The sequence below is a fragment of the Myxocyprinus asiaticus genome, chromosome 26 (genome assembly GCF_019703515.2).
Source record: "Myxocyprinus asiaticus isolate MX2 ecotype Aquarium Trade chromosome 26, UBuf_Myxa_2, whole genome shotgun sequence".
Classification (NCBI taxonomy): Eukaryota; Metazoa; Chordata; class Actinopteri; order Cypriniformes; family Catostomidae; genus Myxocyprinus; species Myxocyprinus asiaticus.
In genome coordinates this window covers 45,352,501-45,372,153 of record NC_059369.1, presented here as the reverse complement: position 1 = coordinate 45,372,153, position 19,653 = coordinate 45,352,501, and the positions used below count along the sequence as shown (strand labels likewise).

The 19,653-nt window shown below is 38.6% G+C and overlaps 1 protein-coding gene across 1 annotated transcript in view; it reads right to left on the bottom strand.

The window, feature by feature from the left end:
* Positions 1–5,004: 5,004 nt before the first annotated feature.
* LOC127417060 (voltage-dependent calcium channel subunit alpha-2/delta-1-like) overlaps positions 5,005–19,653 on the bottom strand; it is a 140,649-nt gene continuing 126,000 nt past the window's right edge. The window contains exons 27-38 of the mRNA XM_051656758.1: positions 18,865–18,968; positions 18,252–18,338; positions 16,942–17,009; positions 16,750–16,788; positions 16,582–16,653; positions 16,329–16,481; positions 14,085–14,137; positions 13,931–13,986; positions 13,715–13,841; positions 10,082–10,194; positions 8,876–8,958; positions 5,005–5,973 (exon numbers count right to left, since the gene is read on the bottom strand). Coding sequence (XP_051512718.1) covers positions 5,857–5,973; positions 8,876–8,958; positions 10,082–10,194; positions 13,715–13,841; positions 13,931–13,986; positions 14,085–14,137; positions 16,329–16,481; positions 16,582–16,653; positions 16,750–16,788; positions 16,942–17,009; positions 18,252–18,338; positions 18,865–18,968 — 1,072 coding nt within the window. The 3' untranslated portion in view covers positions 5,005–5,856. The remainder of the gene's footprint in view (positions 5,974–8,875; positions 8,959–10,081; positions 10,195–13,714; positions 13,842–13,930; positions 13,987–14,084; positions 14,138–16,328; positions 16,482–16,581; positions 16,654–16,749; positions 16,789–16,941; positions 17,010–18,251; positions 18,339–18,864; positions 18,969–19,653) is intronic.

Here is a 19,653-nt window from a genome sequence, read left to right as displayed (position 1 = left end):
GTCGTTTAGTGAGGTATTTAAATGTTACATCCTACGGCCTCTACCCCAGACCCGTGATGAGAAATCCAGACTCCGAAAACCTCCGAGGAGTCCAAAACATTTGCAATGATTCATAAATGCACTGCATATTTTGGTCTGTAACTCAATGCTACATCAGTGAAGATGTAGATTAATCTCATTCTGAACAAAAACATCTGACATGGATGCACTAAAGCTATATGCATATTTTGCTCCCAAAGAGTAAAGACTTTATCTAGCTTTTTCTTAACGTGCCTACATTTCGTTCTCAAATTGGCAAACACCAAGACGCTGAAGTTTCCCACCTTTTAAATTCAGCTGCACCTCATATTATCACTGTAATTGTCTAATAAAGCCATCATCATTTACTTTTGCATGAATCCAAAGCAAGAGAAGTTTGAATAACTCATGCAAACACTGCGATTGTGAGCTTGTTTTTTAAATAAAGATAGAGAAAGCTGTTAAAACTTATCTGAAATTAAGAAAGAAGCATGTTGACTTTTTCTTGCATACTTGGCCTTTGGATTGGCATGGGTAAATAATTCATATTTTATAAGTTCAGGCATTTTTTTCTTCTGGAACATCCATTGGCAATACATTGATATCCAAGCACGTTCTGTGCAAGCATGGATGCTCTATTTTAATACTAAGAAATAAATGAATAAATAAAAAATACATTCAACTATTTCTAATGCACATTTCTCCAGGGAAATTCTTTATAACCCGTCATGTGCACCCTTTCGCATAGTGCTCCAACATGTGGATGCAATATCTGACTGGTGATATCATGTCTTTCATACTGGAATGAAATGTGACAGATGAAGTATCCGGACGACAAACGGTAAAACACGCAATCGTCTGATAGTAGAGGACTGAAGAAAAAAGTACACTACACATTCAACATGTTCTGGAGCTTTGAACACGAGCGTGTGACTCGTGACACGACACTAATTGGAGCCCGTTCAATCCGTAGAGTTGTTCTTTCGTCTGCGTTTCACATCAGATGATGCACTGCTCTTGTGTGGTTTTGATCGTGCATTAAATCATTCCATAGCGAAATCGTGATATTCAACATGGCACTTTTTACTGACGTTATTATCAGATGCGTGTGGTTACGTTAGTCCTTTTTGATGACTGGTTCAGCTGTAAATCTATAAAAGAGATGTTTATAAATAGCAACAAAAGTAAAACAAAAGTAACCATGGCAAAAGTGAACTAATGGAAAATCCTACTGGGTAAATCTTACGTAAACGATCCAGAAATGTCCGCAACTTCACCCCATAATCAACTGAGCCTTTTGCAACCTGGTCTAATTACAAGTCGTAATTATTAGTACAAGATGAAATCGTACAAGTTAGTGTGTACAATAATCGTACAATAACGTCTATTCCCAGAGGAAAATAAATGCACCAGCGAATTATGTTATTATATAAGTTTAACCTCTTACCCAAACCCTAAAGCAAACCATTAATTTACAGGGACAGTTACTTTTGTGTACCACAGCAGAAAGTAAAGTCGGGTCTGTAATCAGACGAGGGATTTTGAGGACTTTTCAACAGCAATCGACAGCATCTGTGGCATATTGAAAATAAATAAATTAGACTCCTCCGTCCTTTTCTTTGAAAAAAGCAAAAATCGAGGTTCCAGTGAGGCACTTACAATGCAAGTCAATGGGGCCAATTTTTGTAGGGATTAAAGGCAAACATGTGAGGCTTATAATTTTATGAAATGTCATTTTTGTGGTCATTTCAGAGTTTTAAGCATTACTTCATCATGGGAACAATGAGGTAAAATTGGATATAACTTTACACAGAAAAGGTTAGTAAGCGAATTTATCACACATAATGTTAACACGCATCTAGTTTTGTGGCTATACTTTGAGTATTTTAACGTTAACGGTCTCATGTGTCCTCATTGTGACGCTACAATACATTTTAAATCTCTTTTCTGTAAACACCTCATATAGATGTCATGTCCAGTGGTCTCTGGACCTGTGCCAGGTGAAACAGGAAATGGCTGTGCCCACACTAACTACCCAACAGCAAGTACGCACCTCACAATAACCCAGATTTCTGTTTCTTTTTTGTTTTTCAAGAGAAGGAGGGACGAGTCAAAAATAATTTGCCATAAATTCTGTCGATTGAGCTTAACTTGAATATTCCTTTAAAATTTTTGCATTGTGACATTATTTAAATGACAAAAAGCAAATTTCCTCCCCAAATTCTCAGTAGTCTACATTCTGAAAAAAAAAAGAGAGAAAAAAAAGCAATTACTATATATATATATATATATATATATATATATATATATATATATATATATATATATATATATATATATATATTATATAGTAGTATCTTTATAAAACATTTAAACATATCAAAACATTTTTTAATGCTTTATTATTATTATTATTAGTTAATTAGACACATTTGTACAGGTATTAATGTTTGATATAGGTATACAGTATGTATACATGCCATAAAATCAGAGGAAATGTAGTAATTACAATTTGGGCAAAATCTTCTGCCATTTTCCAGTGGATTTTTTAATAACAGGATCCAATGGGCAGACTCAATTCTTATCAAACTTTATTGGCAAGAGAAACTTAAGTGTACATTGCCAATGCATTAATAGACACTAAAATACAGATATAAAACATAGTGAATGTTTAATTTGCTTAAGCCTCTACAAGTATATCAGGCTGCAGCTTGCTGAACGATCAAGTGCTTCCCAGTGTCTATCGTGCACACACCGGGTCTCTTTTAGGCGGTTTCGTTTTTAAACGCTGGGTCGAATAAAAGTGAGTGGGCATTTTCGGGCGATGCGAAGAGACACGAAAGCTTTCCCGTATCTCTCGCACACCTTGATCACCGCTTGCGGGTGAAGTCGCCATTTTCCGCTCAGTCAATCCACTCTCATGTTTATTATGCGCCGCGTGTAATGAATAAGCGTACACTGCTCCACACAATCAGTTTCTGTTCTCGGATGTGCGGCTGAGTCGAGCGAGTACCTCTTGAAAATGTACTAATGATAGTCACAGAAAGTGGGGAAAAACATTGGTGAATTTTGCCTATTTTACAAAATTCTCCGGGTTTGTTCCTGACAGGCAACAGATACCCTAACCCCGACCCCACCCTAATCTGAGCCTGTAAGGCTGAGTAGCCTGGCATGAACAACTCTGGACACCTTTCTCCTATCGTGTCAAGTTTCAGGAATTTAAAAAAAAAAAAAAAAATGGATACTGCATTAATTGCATTTATAATTGCAATTTTTTATATATATACACACACCAATCAGCCACAACATTATAAGCACCTGCCTAATATTCTGGAGGTACCCCTCGTGCCGCCAAAACAGCGCCAACTGAGACTGTTGTGAGTGAAAATCACAGGAGATCAGCAGTTACAGAAATACTCAATCCAGCCCATCTGACACCAATAATCATGCCATGCTCCAAATCACTGAGATCACATTTTTCCCCATTCTGATGGTTGATGTGAACATTAACTGAAGCTCCTGACCCGTATCTGCATGATTTTATGCACTGCAGCCACACGATTGGCTGATTAGATAATCGCATGGATGATTGTTGGTGAAAAGAATATCATCTCTGAATGCTATTCTGAGATGCGGGTTGGCGCTGTTTTGGCGGCACGAGGGGGACCTACACAATATTAGGCAGGTGGTTAATGTTGTGGCTGATCGGTGTATATATATATATATATATATATATATATATATATACACACACACACACACACACACACACACACATACTGGTGGCCAAAAGTTTGGAATAATGTACAGATTTTGCTGTTTTGGAAGGAAATTGGTACTTTAATTCACTAAAGTGGCATTCAACTGATCACAAAGTATAGTCAGGACATTACTGATGTAAAAAACAGCACCGTCACTATTTGAAAAAAGTCATTTTTGATCAAATCTAGACAGCAGCCATCACTCCATCACCTTATCCTTGAGTAATCATGATAAATTGATCATTTGGTACCTGAAAATTACTTGCCATTATATCAAACACAGCTGAAAACTAATCGGTTCGTTAAATGAAGCTTAACATTGTCTTTGTGTTTGTTTTTGAGTTGTCACAGTATGCAATAGACTGGCATGTCTTACGGTCAATATTAGGACAAAAATGGCAAAAAAGAAACAGCTTTCTCTAGAAACTCATCAGTCAATCATTGTTTTGAGGAATGAATGCTTGAAATTGCCAAAAAACTGTAGATTTCATATAAAGGTGTACACTACAGTCTTCAAAGACAAAGGACAACTGGCTCTAACAAGGACAGAAAGAGATGTGGAAGACCAGATGTACAACTAAACAAGAGGATAAGTACATCAGAGTCTCTAGTTTGAGAAATAGACGCCTCACATGTCCTCAGCTGACAGCTTCATTGAATTCTACCCGCTCAACACCAGTTTCATGTACAACAGTAAAGAGAAGACTCAGGGGTGCAGGCCTTATGGGAAGAATTGCAAAGAAAAAGCCACTTTTGAAACAGAAAAACAAAAAGAAAAGGTTAGAGTGGGCAAAGAAACACAGACATTGGACAACAGATAATTGGAAAAGAGTGTTATGGATCTTAACCCCATTGAGCTTTTGTGGGATCAGCTAGACTGTAAGGTGTGTGAGAAGTGCCCGATAAGACAGACACATCTATGACAAGTGCTACAGGAAGTGTGGGGTGAAATGTCACCTGCTGTCATTGCTGCACTTGGAGGATTTTTTGATGAGAACTCTTTGAAATAGTTTAAGAAGTTCTGAACATTATTTTCAAATTGTAATAGTAATTTTTCCCATTATTAATGTCCTGATTATACACTGTGATCAGTTGAATGCCACTTTGGTGAATAAAAGTACCAATTTCTTTCCATAAGAGCAAAATATGTACATTATTCCAAACTTTTGGCCGCCGGTGTGTATGAATATATATATATATATATATATACTGTTTAGTGCAGTAATGATTTTTGTAATTCCATTGGTACCAGTAGAGGCATTCGTGCTGATTTTAATCAAAAATGAGAATTAAATATTTTTGTGTTTTATTAATGAGAATTTAGAGGGAAATGGCATTAAATGGCATTAAAAAAAAGATGCTTTTTTATTTATTTTATTTTTTGGTCCTAAAGAAATAAAAAATATATATATTTTGATTTTGGGGTGAAATATGGTACTTCTTGAGATTCACCGTACTACATATGCCAAAGTGCTTATCTGCTTCTTAATGGTTTGAATTGAACAATAGATGTGAGATCAAATAATGTAAAATACGAAATACAGCCTTATTTGGGTGTGACATCACTGATCTCCTATAAAGCTCATGTCAAATAGAATTAATGCATATGCTCCAGAGCCGGACAGTCTGTCGTGATTTGGATCAAAGCTGGTGCAGGAGCCATCTATGACTGCAATGTGGCTTCTTGACACATTTCATTTGGTTAGGGTTAGGATTAACCCAAACCCTAACCCCTAAGTGGCACTGCACTTAATCATTTCTATGGTCATGATGTGGTTCTGTGTTGTGTGGTAAAAATAAATAAATAAATAAATAAATAAATAAAAATAGCGTCTCTCATGTCTGACTGATGCTGTTAGTTTCTGGCTAGGTCTGAGACCGTACTAATTGGCAGTGAGATGATGAGTCAATTTTAAGGTAGAGTTCTATGATTGTGTTAGTCGTGTTGTTTTCGGTCAAATTAAAGACAGTCTTAGGCGGTTCTGGTGTGGTCATGTAGGCTGCAGTTGAAGTTACTTTGTGGTCATTTGAGTTCAGTCAGTAGTTGTGTGGTGTCCAGTCTGTAGACTCGTATTGGTCAGGATAAACATGTTTTGGTTCCAGTAAACAGCCACAGTAGAAGGAGCTGAAGACTGAGCAATGGCCACAGAGACGGACTCAAACAGCAGCCGCCACCACAGTCAGACGCGTCCTCCTGCATTCAACAAATGTTATTAGTGATCTCTACTTCTCACCAATACAAGTACATACTACAGTCAGTTCAGTTTCAGCTTAAAGGGATAGTTCTGTCATGTTGTTCCAAACCTGTATGTCTTACCCATATTAACTTTGATGTTAGGCAGTACGTTAACCTCAGTTAGAGACGCTAACATCTCCTTTTGTGTTCCACAGAAACTATGTGGGTCTCTCCATACTGTAAATATATTAGATTTTTTTCCAATAAACTGAGGTTTAGAACAAATTTAATTAGTTTAGAATAACATTAGGAAGAGTAAATGATGACAGAATTTCTGGTCTGTTGCTGGTCCAAAGTGGTCTACTAGTCCTAACCAGCATGACCAAGATGGTTTACAAGGCCAGCCTTGGTTACGCCACATGGACCAGCTATCTAAAGCAGCTCGGACTTGCTAATGACCATAAATAACAAGCTAGGAACCATGTAAAACCATGTTTTAACTTTTTTTTTTTTTTTTTTCTGGAAATAAGAAGATCCACAAATACTGAATTCAACTTAATCAATGAAAAACAAGAACAACAAAACACAGTCAGATGCATGCAAATTAGAAAGTGTGAACAGTGTCAATCTATAAGCATGCATGCTAAAACTCATGCTAATGTATGAAATTTACATGACTATGGCAACATTTTAACAAATCATATTACATGGTTCCTTTCACATATCACGGCAGTTCTGAAGTGAAATGTCCACTGTGTGGCGCTAAAAGTGAGTTAAATGTTCTCCCAAACAGATGAGGTTTTTAAGTTTAATGCTCTATCGAGTTTTAAATCAACAAAAGCGACCTCCCTACCCTAAACCTTAAACCTAAACCTAAACCAGGGGTGCTCACACTTTTATGGCATGAGGTGTACTTTTTCTACCATGATCTCCCATGCACAATGTAAAAATACATTGTAGGCAGTGTTGTCAAGATACCAACATTTTTAGTAATCGGAACCAATACCAGTGACATTTTATGATTCTCGATGCAAAAACTAATACTGGCTAATTTACTAATTTGTTGAAAACAGTGCTTAAAATTTCTTACAGCAGTATCAAGTATTCGAGTAAACATTCTCGTGGATTACAAGTCTTTACAGTATGATTATTATACATTCATATTTTATTTTAAAGCTACTAAAGTTATCCAGCCAAGAGCAATGGATGGTTTTCTTGTTACTGTTGCTAATATTAATGAAATATACAGAGACCTTTCTATCAGGCTGCATTTACACTGCAAGTCCTAATGCACAGATCCGATATTTTGATTAAAATCCGCTTTTTTTTTTGTCCCGGTGTTCATGCTTACTTCAGACATAACTGACTGTTTTCCTATCAATACCTCGCTAAGACAGGTATTTTTAAATGCATTTGACCATCACACAGGTGCGCACACACACTCACAACACACACACGAACACAAAAATAAGCCATCTGTCAAACAGTGCACGGGGGGCGATTTTTCGAAATGTAGGATGGCAGGGGAAGAGTCATTCATATTCATAAGGAAAGCACTATCTGATTGGAAGGAGGAACTATAGCCCTACCCCTAATCGTAACCAATCAGGTAGAGCTTTCCTCAAATATCAGTGAATCTAAATATGTATCCATCCTACCTTAACCAGTGGTTGTTTTGAGATTGGCATAATGAGCACCCCTGACCTAAACCTAACCGATAATGTCAGAAAAAGCAAATGTGAGATGAAAAACACAACCACGTCATTTTGTGCTGCTTCTATGACACTTTGGGTTCACGTGTGGACTTCTGTGCTCTTCAGGACTCGTACCCCGCTCCTTTACATCACAAGTGCAACACTCTATCAGTCGAGCTACCGCACAATCTGATCACACCCGAACAAGCTTGTGAATGTAGTATGTAGTAGTAATATATGTAATGCAAAAGTTAAAATCATGCGCTATAGTAAAAGTGTTTAGTTGTCATAAGATAGCATTGTGTGAGGAACAGTGTGAAAAGCATTTATGAACTGATAATCTGCCGTTTTACACGTGATTTGTGTGAAAATGAATAAAAGTAATTGTTGTTGTAGCGCCTCTAGTGTTCATTTCACCAGGAAACTGCTGCAATATGAACAACGAGCCACATAAAATAATTTTGAAAAATGCAGGTATAGTAAACTATGAGACCAGGATGAATTTATAACTCTAAGTACAAGTTTGCATGCTAGTCTTCTGCTTCTGATGCCATGTTTGCGTGTTAGATCATGTTTATGGGTGAGGGCACTCAGTTCACCAATGAAAGTCCTGGGATAGCCCAGATTTGAAAGGAGAGAGGCGTACTGTATCGTCAATGCGGCTGTCAAAAGGCCGGAAACACATCTGGAGCTTCCTATGTTTATTCCACAGAAAATCTCTCAGGGAACAAGCTGAAAATGCACTTCCTACGGGCACAGCAGGAGGAAAGCAGTGGCGTCCTGCCTCTCTGCCTCCGAACTGAAGCGTTGAGTAAAAACAATAGAGGATTTTAACCCATGTTTCTCTTCTTAGTGCAATTTGGTCACATTAACTCCCTTGTATGACATAATAACAAGAGATTAGTGAAAGTCTAACACCCTGCAGTTAAACTGGTGCTTAATCCTTGAAGGATTTTTTGCTTTTCCAGCATGGATTAGCGAGGTGGGTGTTTGAAAGATACATGAGCAAAACCACAAGATGAAACTGACCATCAAACACAAAGCAGAAACAAAAGCAGAATGATGAACAGGTAAGAGGCCAAAGCAGAGCAGTCACTGATTGGATACAAAGGCTCATCCTAGCAGCCAATGACCATTTAACATGCAAACAGAAAGGAAATGAGTATTAGGTTAGAGGCGATGAATGAATAAATAAGTCACATTTCTGTAGTCAATGTTTGACTTACATCGGCATTGTTATCGAAGCAGACATCTGGACCTTTCCTGTACCGAGGATTCTGGGCCAGCACGCATGGGTCAGGACCATTGGCTGATGAATATCCATAAGGACAATAGCCAGAACTTCACACATAAAAAAAAACAATTCTACACACGCAAATTGATTTAAAGTTTTAAACCTTTAAAGACCAACCTACCGTGAGCTCCGAGGTTGTTAATCGATGGTATATGCTTCTGTTGAAGACATCAGTCTGCGTTATTTAAACGTCATTTTTTTTAAATCGTTTTTAATAGCATGATTCCTGGTGAAGAACTACACTACCCATGATTCTGAAGGAGGGAAATCCACTAATCAGAGAACTGGCGAACAAAGCGCGCCAAAAGAGCTCTGCAGCTCCGCCCATTCCCATGATGCACTGTGAATGACGCAATAGAGCACAACAGTGCCCCGCCCACTTATTTAGCTGTCTCAGTTCCAGAAGTATTTTCCCCATTCATTTGTTCCATTGACTTTTCTTAAAATCCTTCATAAAATAGTTAACTATAAAATAGCGCCATGAACCAAAGCAACCAGCTCTGTGGTGAATCTCAACATCACAAACTTTGTTTTGAGACAAAAATATGTGAAAATCGGACAGAAAGACAAAAGTACAAGGCTGTGTACTTACCGTCTTTCATGAGGGCATGAACTACAATCCCATGAAGCACTGCACGATTCTCTGATTGGTGAAGCTTTCTCTGCTGGAGCATGGGTAATGTAGATGTTTACCAGGTATTCCGCTATTAAAAAAAGGATTTTAAACAATGTAGTTGAATTAGCGCAGACAGATGGCTTAAACAGAAGAATACAGTATACCATCGATGAACAACCCCGTAGCTCGTGGTAGGTCTGCCTCTAAAGGTTTATAAGTTATCGTTGAAAATCAGTTTGTCAATGGGATGGCATGAATGAGATTTTTACTTCCGGAACCAGAATGAGTCGATCTCCCTAAACTCTCAAACTACTTATATATTTGCATATATCTGAATATTTTGCAATACAATTTCAAAAATGGACGGGCACTGTTGCGCTCTATTGAAGAGTTGAAAATGTCTACAGCTTTTGCCACATGAGTGACAATGCATATTGAAGTGAAATGCACTTTATTTTCTCAACAATCTGAGAACTGTTTAGAGCTTTCCAAATAGGAGAGTGTGCATCACTTGAAGGATACAGGGTTGCTCCGCCTGTCTCAGAGGTTTGGGATCACAGGAGAGGCAGGAACTCTTAGCATCAGAGATCAAAAATACCAAATTTGTGTTTGGGAGCTTCTCCGCCCGGTACATTCTGGAAAAAAGCAGCAAAGTGTTGATATCATAATGCAAAGATGCAGACACATGAATAACTCGTATTGAAAGACAGGTATCATGGATAAAACATCTCATCAGCCTATGATGCAGCGAGACAACCAGCAGTAAAGTGAACAAACTCAAATATGACATCTAAAAGAAGGAGGTCTAGTAGCAGTAAACATAATCAAGTTTAAACGCTGCTCCATGCACTCAAAACATTACAGATAAGTCTGCGTAAGCTTTTTGTAAGGAACCATTTACAAGTCATGTTATGAGTCTTACATATCCAATAGCATCTCAACATGTGTGCAAGTCTTTAGTGAGTGTAACAGGAGATGAGTATATTATATTGGAAATCTGCGTCGGTTGGCAGCTTGTTACAGACTGTCATCACCGAACCACTTTCAGGCATGAGTTTGTTTTACAGCATTCTCATGTTCACTTTTACTGTCGTCCTCCCTCTCCCTAAAACACAGTGACACGGGGTCTTGTACCGCACAGTGCACATTTAAAGGGATAGTTCATCTGAACTTAAAAATTCTGTCATAAATTATGTTCAATAGCATTCACTTTCGTTGTATGGAATAAAGATGCAATGGAAGTGAATGATAACTGAGACTGCCAAACATCATCTTTTTGTGTTCCAAAAAAAGTAAGTCATGGCACTAAATGAGGGTGAGGAAATACTGTAAATCCATGATTTTATTACACAGGCACATTGCACCTCAACAGGTTAACTTGAACTGAACCCGTAACATTCCTATAAGCTCAACAAAAGCCATCTCCCTTGCATTTGTGTAAATGTAACCCTCCTGTTATGTTCGGGTGACCTGTTTGAGAGTTAAAAACAGCAAAAAAAAATAATCTGAATCTTGTATTAAGCAAAATACCTTTGGATTCTCCACAACAATGAATACATTTGTGAATAAAGGAGATAAAAATAATAATAATAATAATAATAATAATATATATACACACACACACATACATACGGTATTTTTTTTTGCTAATTTTTCATCTGCCAGGCAGACATTTATATTCTGAAACAAAAATATTTTCAAATAATAATAATAATAATAAATGAATAAACCATTATTCTGTATTTGAAAGGGCAGTTTTCAATCAAATCTCTGCCTACCAATCACAGAACAAGCTGCTGGATGACAATCAGTCAGGCTTCAAAAGTGGACATTCCACAGAGACTGCCCTGCTGTCTGTCACTGAGACAGGCAAAAGCTGAATCCAGATCATCCGTCCTGATTCTACTGGACCTTTCTGCAGCCTTTGACACAGTCAACCATCAGATCTTACTCTCTACCCTCTCTTCGCTGGGCATCACAGGAACTGTGCTTGACTGGTTTAATTCCTATCTCTCAGGTAGGTCCTTCAAGGTAGCCTGGAGAGGTGAGGTGTCTGAGTCACATCAGCTACTTACTGGGGTACCTCAGGGCTCAGTGCTTGGGCCACTTCTCTTCTCTATATACACAACATCACTGGGACCCATCATCCAGGCACATGGTTTCTCTTACCACTGCTACACTGATGATACACAGCTCTACTTGTCTTTCCAGCCCAACGACACCACAGTGACTGCTTGAATCTCTGCCTGTTTGGCAGACATCTTGGCCTGGATAAAGGAACACCACCTGCAACTTAACCCAGCAAAGACTGAGCTCCTCATCTTTCCAGCCAACCCTGCTGGGTGCAACTACAGTAACGCCTTCCAAAACGGTCATAAATCTTGGGGTAACCATTGATAACAAACTAAACTTCACAGACCACATCTCAAAGACCACAAGATCATGTAGATTTACACTCTACAATATCAGGAAGATAAGACCCTTCCTCTCTGAACATGCCACACAACTTCTTGTTCAGTCACTTGTCATAACTAGACTGGACTACTGTAATGTTCTCATTGCATGTACAATTAGGCCTCTGCAAATGATCCAGAATGCAGCAGCACGTCTGGTCTTTAATGAACCAAAGAGAGCGCATGTTACACCACTCCTTGTCTCTCCTCACTGGCTGCCGGTTGATGCATGTATCAAGTTCAAGGCTCTGATGCTGCCATACAGAACAGTCACTGGGTCTGCACCAGCATACCTAAAATCATTTCTGCAGAGCTACGTGCCCACTAGAAGCCTGTGGTCGGCTAATGACCGGCGCCTTGCTGTACCAACACAAAGAGGCACCAAAACACTTTCCCGGACTTTCGGCTTCATCGTACCACGTTGGTGGAATGACCTTCCCAACTCCATCCGTGAAGCAGGCTCACTTTCTGTCTTCAAAAAATGGCTAAAAACACATATTTTCCATGAGCACTTAACCAGTCACTAAAAAAAAATTAAATAATAATAATTTCCTTGTTGCACTTTAATCTGTTTTGAATGCTATTCTGATGCTATTCAGTTTGAAACACAAGCCATGTTATGTCAATGTTTATTGTTTATAATCAAAAGGGGCATGTACCGTTGATCTACCGTACTCTACCGGGTCTGTTTTGACCCGAACAAATCAGCTGTTTGGAATTTTCTCACAATACAGAAGGGTTAAATATGGCACATAAAGACATCATGACAGATTTGACCTCAGTAAAGCCAAATGCCATTAGTTTGCCGTGTGTCTCATACAGTATCTGATCACAACACACCAGTTTGAATAAGCTATTACCTTCAGAAGACTTGGAATTTGGAAAACTGTTCATATGGACCACTTATGAAACTTTTATGGTGCTTTTGTGTCACTTGTGAAGCTTGACAGTGTCAGTCCTGATTTTCTTTCATTACATGGAAGAAATAAGACCAGCATAAACATTTCAGCCTAACATCTCCTTTTGTGTTCCACGGAAAAACAAAGTCATACAAATTTGATACGACAAGCAGGCGAGTAAACGGCAACAGAATTTTCATTTTTGGGTGAACTATAAACAGTCAAAGACCATTTCAAAATCTATATACAGAGTATACAAAGAAACTTTAATGATAAAACACACATCTAATTTTCTGTAGTTTCTAAAAACGACTACAAAGTCCCGTTGGTGTTATATTTCAGCCGTTCTTACAGTCGTCTCACCAGAACATACGTTCCTTCACCTTGATCTGCTGTCCATGTCTTTGCGAGCCAGATTAAATTACATCTGCTCAAATTCAGCTCTTGAGATCTCACAAATGGATTTCTCTTTATGGCTCTTGTTAAACTTTACATGTCAATAGGTGCCACCACCCACCCGACATGTTTCGCTTTAGTGCTGTTACATGAAACAGCATGGCCGGCGGGATTTACAGCCAACGGGACATCCGATGGAGCGCTGAAATGAGGAGACGGTGAGGAAAACAGAAAGAAACCCAAGCAGTTCGTTCCTCTGAGAGATGACTTACCGGGATGAGCAATTATCCAGGAAGAAACCAAGAGAAGGTGCTGACATCATCTGCGCACACACACACACACCAACACACACACGCACAGATGGAATGCAGGATTTATGCGCATACAAACAGAAAAACAGTCCTCACCTGGAGCAGTTTCCACAGTCCATCGCTCCAGAGAAAGATCTGTTGTCATTCTCAAAGAAATACTGAGTCTGTTCAGTGATGCAGCTCTCTTTAGAGAATGCGTCCGAGAGGTCATCTTCAGAGTACGCTGCACACACAAATCATCACCCTACATATCAAGCAAAAAAGAACAAAAATAAAACAATCTGTTTAGTTGTTATTTTTTCAGAGGCATACCTGTCCCCATGATGTTTGGGAGAGTCAAACTGAGGAGAAGCTGCTGCAAAATTGACCTAAGAGGAAGATAGTGACATTAAACAAATAAAACCACATCATTCTCCAATACTTCATGTGTATTTTTCCTCACATAACACCAACTATTTGTTCTTACCAGATGGCAGTGGAGGCCCACCAGCCTACAGTTATCATGTCTGCTATTGTTGGCTGTAAGAAAACACACAGACACATTAAATCGAACATGCATAATAAATCTGCGTGTACAGATACACAATATTCCACATTAAGAACTTACACAAATACCAACATGATCACACGGGAAGTCAGCATGCTGTTTTTGTGAAAGTTCCGGTACCCTAGAATCGGCGACATTATGCCGACTCACTGACATGCGGCATTTTCCACCAAACATTTTTGCATCTGTTTCAGTGTGTTTACCTTCCCATGTGGCTCGACCGGCAGTGCGCTGCATCAGCAGTATGAAAGACCCGGGTTCGTATCCATGTTGAAACCAGGAAGCAATCGCATTTGTATAATCAGTGACCACCATGACTCGGAGGTTAACATTTCATTGTCACTTCACAACTTGCTTTTGGCGACCTCTCCTAGACATAAATGGAGCTCTCAGGTTCCTATACGCCCTACAACACTGCCCGCTTCCGCCACTGGGGGCAGTGTTTTAAATAACAGTCAGCATTTACCGTTTTTTTGCCAATAAAATTCGACCTACTGTTTCTGATTTCACTGTGAGATCAGGCTGCAAATATAACACCTTTGGTTCAGTGAAAACAAATCATCTGTTTACACTCCAAAAGAATAAATAAATAAACAAAATAATAATAATAAAATATGATAATATAATATAATAATACATATAATAACAATATTAATCATAAAATAAAGTATTTTTTTTCTTTTCTCTTCAGTTAAAAAAAAATATTTAAAAAAAAATAATATATTTAAAAATAAGATACATTCACTTGAGAACCAAAATAACTTCAAATATTCTAACAATTTTAAGTGAAGTTTTTGGTTAAATACACACACTCATACACACACACTCACACACACACACACACTAACACACACTCACACACACACACTCACACACACACACACAAACACACTCACACACACACACACACACACACAAACACACACTCACACGCATACACACACACACACACACACACACACATATACACACACACACACACACACACACACATACACACACACACACACACACACACACATATACACACACACACACACACACATATATATATACACACACATACACACACACACACACACACACACACACACACATATATATATATATATATATATATATATATATACACGTGTATAAGATGGGCATATACTCCAATTATACATTATAAGATGGTCTTCATGTGGCATTATACTCTGAACAAGTGGTAACCTAAACATGTTCTTCATGCGGTAACATCTAAACTAGCTGGTTTGATTCAAGTTTAAATTCACACTAACAGAACACAGTCAACTCGAATACATTAGTTTACACCACCAAAACTACTGTTAAGGATTAGATCTGGTAGAAATAGTTCCTTAATGTAACAATTGCAGGGTACCATTTTTTTCAGTGTATGTTATTCAGGTCAATGTGTCGGTTTCAGAATTCTTTAAAACATTTTTTTTATTTTTTATAAACATATACATAAACTTGTGCATGTGTTTGTGTGGAATATGCCCAAAACAGAATCTCAGAATCTCACTTGCAATTCTCTTCACAATAATAATTGGTCAGTGTGTTTTTCACTCACAGTTTCAATTGTTTTCAGTTTAAAAGTGAAACATTGTTCTAATGGAAACTTTTTTTTTTTTTTCACCCAATTTGGAATGCCCAATTCCCAGCGCGCTCTAAGTCCTCGTGGTGGTGTAGTGATTTGCCTCAATCCGGGTGGCGGAGGATGAATCTCAGTTGCCTCCGCGTCTGAGAGCGTCAATCCGCACATCTTATCGCGTGGCTTGTTGAGCGAGTTGCCACGGAAACATAGCGCGTGTGGAGGCTTCATGCTATTCTCCGTGGCATCCAAGCACAACTCACCACGCACCCCACCGAGAGCGAGAACCACATTATAGTGACCAGGAGGAGGTTACCCCATGTGACTCTACCCTCCCAGACAACCGGGCCAATTTGGTTGCTTAGGAGACCTGGCTGGAGTCACTCAGCACGCCCTGGGATTCGAACTAGCGAACTCCAGGGGTGGTAGCCAGCGTCTTTTACCACTGAGCAACCCAGGCCCCCTAATGAAAACTTTATGAATTATAATGCAAAATGATATAGAGTACAATTAGAATAATAAGAACCCTTTCTGGTCCTAATTGGGACCTTTATAACAGCAACTCTTACCACGCAGATCGATCGGAGTCCGGCTGCAGCTTTAGTCTCTCTCTCTGGGTCGCAGACTGACTGGTAGTCGTAGGTTTTGTTGAAGGAGAAGAGCGACGTGTTGACCAGAGTGATCATCAGAACAGGGTCCACTTCACCAAAGAACTGACCGATCTGAATATCAGAGTGAACGAATGCTTCAAACAACCACCAAAGACCAAAGAAAGACCTCTATAATAGCAAAATTAGGCCCTATATATACTTTTTGTTTCACCTGTGTGATATATTCATCCTGATTGGACATGAGCAGAAACCCACCATCATCCAGAATCACACAGTCCACTTGCTGAGGAGTAAAAACAGCCATTGATCAGAAACAGAGAGTCGAAGCAGCTTCAGATAAGTGAACATTTCACAGACGGGGTCAGAGCAGCACGTCTACCTTATCATTCCTGAGACACCCGCAGATCTCATCCTTGCACTGCGGAGAGGAAATTACGTGAGGAGAGAAATTTCATGAAGAGTCAATTCATCTCCGCTCTCAGAAGGCAATATCAACCATCTAGAGCACCTCTATTTGCAACTAAACAGCTTCCACATGTGAAGATTAGAGAATGGGGAATTTTCTGCTTACATTTTTCTTTGTGGTGGCATTTATGAAGCTGTTCATCCAGGCGGACACATTGAGTTTGACTCCCACCACTGTATCACAGGAAAACAAAAATTTTTTGATCACTGATGTTAAAAACTATATCAAATGTTCAGGTAATGAGAGGAACCGATGTCAGAATCTTAGCCAAATTATTTCTAGACAAGTTGAAAAATGAGCTGGATATGCTGATGATGACATAAACTATTCAATGGCCAAACTATTTCTTATCACCCTTGTTAGTTATCACATATGAAATGTATGAGCCATTAAGCCACTATGACACAGATCTATTAAAATGAAATGCTATTACATTTATTACATTTTATAACAAGTTTATTACATATTATAACATTATTACATGTAACAGTATGTTTATTACACATTATAACATGCTTATTACATGTAATAACATGTAATAACCCGCTTCACGTCAGGTGGTAATTTCCCACCACATCATGCATTAAAATCATTTAACACACACCCAGCCATGGATTATCCTTTACTTTATCGTTTAATTAAGGGGAAACCATCCAAAACACTTTTAAACATGCAGACTTTGACCTCTGAAACATCGGTTTGGTATCCATTAAGGCTGCACAATTGAACGAGTTAAGAACAAAATTGAGATATGGCCTTGCACAATTACAAACAGTCTGCCATCAGCGCATCAGTCAGCGCTGCGTGATCGAGTGCCACCCTCTATCGGGTGTGTGCTGAGCATCGAAGTAATATTAGATTATATTTATCATATTACAGTTCAAATCCCTATGGCTGTGGAAAGTGCAGGTGCATTCCTGATTATCTTCAGGACGGACTCAGTAATACGGGGCTGATGAACACTAGAGCCTCTTCCGTTTTTATCCTGTATGCTTCATAGTTGATTTAAAGTTGGTATTGCATGACTTATGCTTTTGTGTTTTATGATGGTTGATGGTTAATCCCAGCTCTGAGACTCATCAGACTTGCTACACTTTATGTCGCTGTTCAGAGGTTGCTTGAACAGAGGCATAAATCTCTTGCAGTGCCTCATTACTGAGGACAGCATTAATATAGAATGGTGATAAAAACTGACTGGAGCTACCTGTGCATTAAACGGTTTTAAAGTGCACATTCCAGCCAATTAGAATCGAGTATTCAAATAGACCATGGCATAAATTAAATTTCACTATTAAATAGATCTATTAAAATGAAGCATTATAACTCTTATTACATGTTATAACATGCTTATTACACAATAATGACACTATATGTAATGAAACACATAATTAAATTGAGATAAATGGAAAGCTCACCTGCAGGTTTGAGTTTTGCTCCATTAATTTCCAAGTCCACTGCTTTACTGACCAATATACCGGACTCATAACCAGACTCTCTGCTCTCTGTTTTCAAGGGAAAAATGAAACATTGACTAAAAATACCAGACTTTCCCATTTTGCTCTATTTAATCTTAACTAATCCTAACAGGCATGATTTTAGTATCCAAAGCCTGTAATTGCAGTTTTGGCTTCTCTGCCGGTAATACCTGCCAAGGTAGACCATGTTACACCTGATATCAACATGTTTGAGTGAGATCTACGTCTGGTTTTCACATTAGCATAAAACCTCCTAACTCCACACAAGGGCCAGGCGTTCCCTTTGGGTTGTTTTCAGGCGAATGGATGCTTCTAGAGCGTCTGTGTGTATTCGTCCAGCAGACCACACATGTCTGAATGTGAGCCAGGCTCAGTGAATGATAATCCCTCAGTAATATCAGCATACTCTGTCTTGGCGAGAGATCTGTAGGTGTGCATTTTCGAGTAGATCAGCAGCTGTCTTAGTCGAGCAGCATGCCAAAGAGTGCAGAAGCCCATCCAAGAATTACAGAGGGGATGTGTAATCATGTGTGTGTGTGTTTGTGTGTCTTACTGTTGACATATGGGGCAGTGAAGATGTATATGTCATTGTCCAGACTCCTTTTATAAAAACTGGAATCATACGTCTCAGAGTTCTCGCACCATTCTTCACCAGCACTGAGAGACAGAGAGATAAATGGAGGAAAAACAGACTGCTGATCCAGAAGCCACAAATTACGAATCATTGCTAACATAATGCAGAATCAAACATTTCAACACTCAAAAGATTTAAAGATCCACCTGAAATGGTTTGACACACTCAATTTGTTTCTGTTTTGATACATTTCCTATTGAAACAGGAAGCTGGGCCATACAAAATCGGAGGGCTTGTCTTTTACTTTCACCTGGCAAAGCAACACTTATTAGAAGTCTAGTAGAAGTCAGGTGGTATAAGGAGGAGGGGATATTCTCATTCAAGAGAGCATTTTATAGGACAAAAAAAAATACAAAATAATGAAATGAAATTTCTTTATATATGAATAAATGAATGGAATATTTTTGTGCAATATATTTTGTTAAAAAACTCATTTGTCAACACACTCTCATAAAGAAATGTCACTATAGCAACTTTTTGCTTTTTTGGACACAAAGGGAGTTTTTTGAGAATGTCTGAGATGCATCTAAAAAAGAAAATGATCATGAAAATAATGCATGCTATTTGTGCTCTGTATTCCACATCTTCTGATTCCGTCTGACAGCTTTGTGTAAAGGAACAAATTTAAGTTTAATCTTTAAATGCAGCGATCAGTGCCCGCATCTGCCGTAACACTCAAATTACGCACTTATTTGAACATTCCGAAAT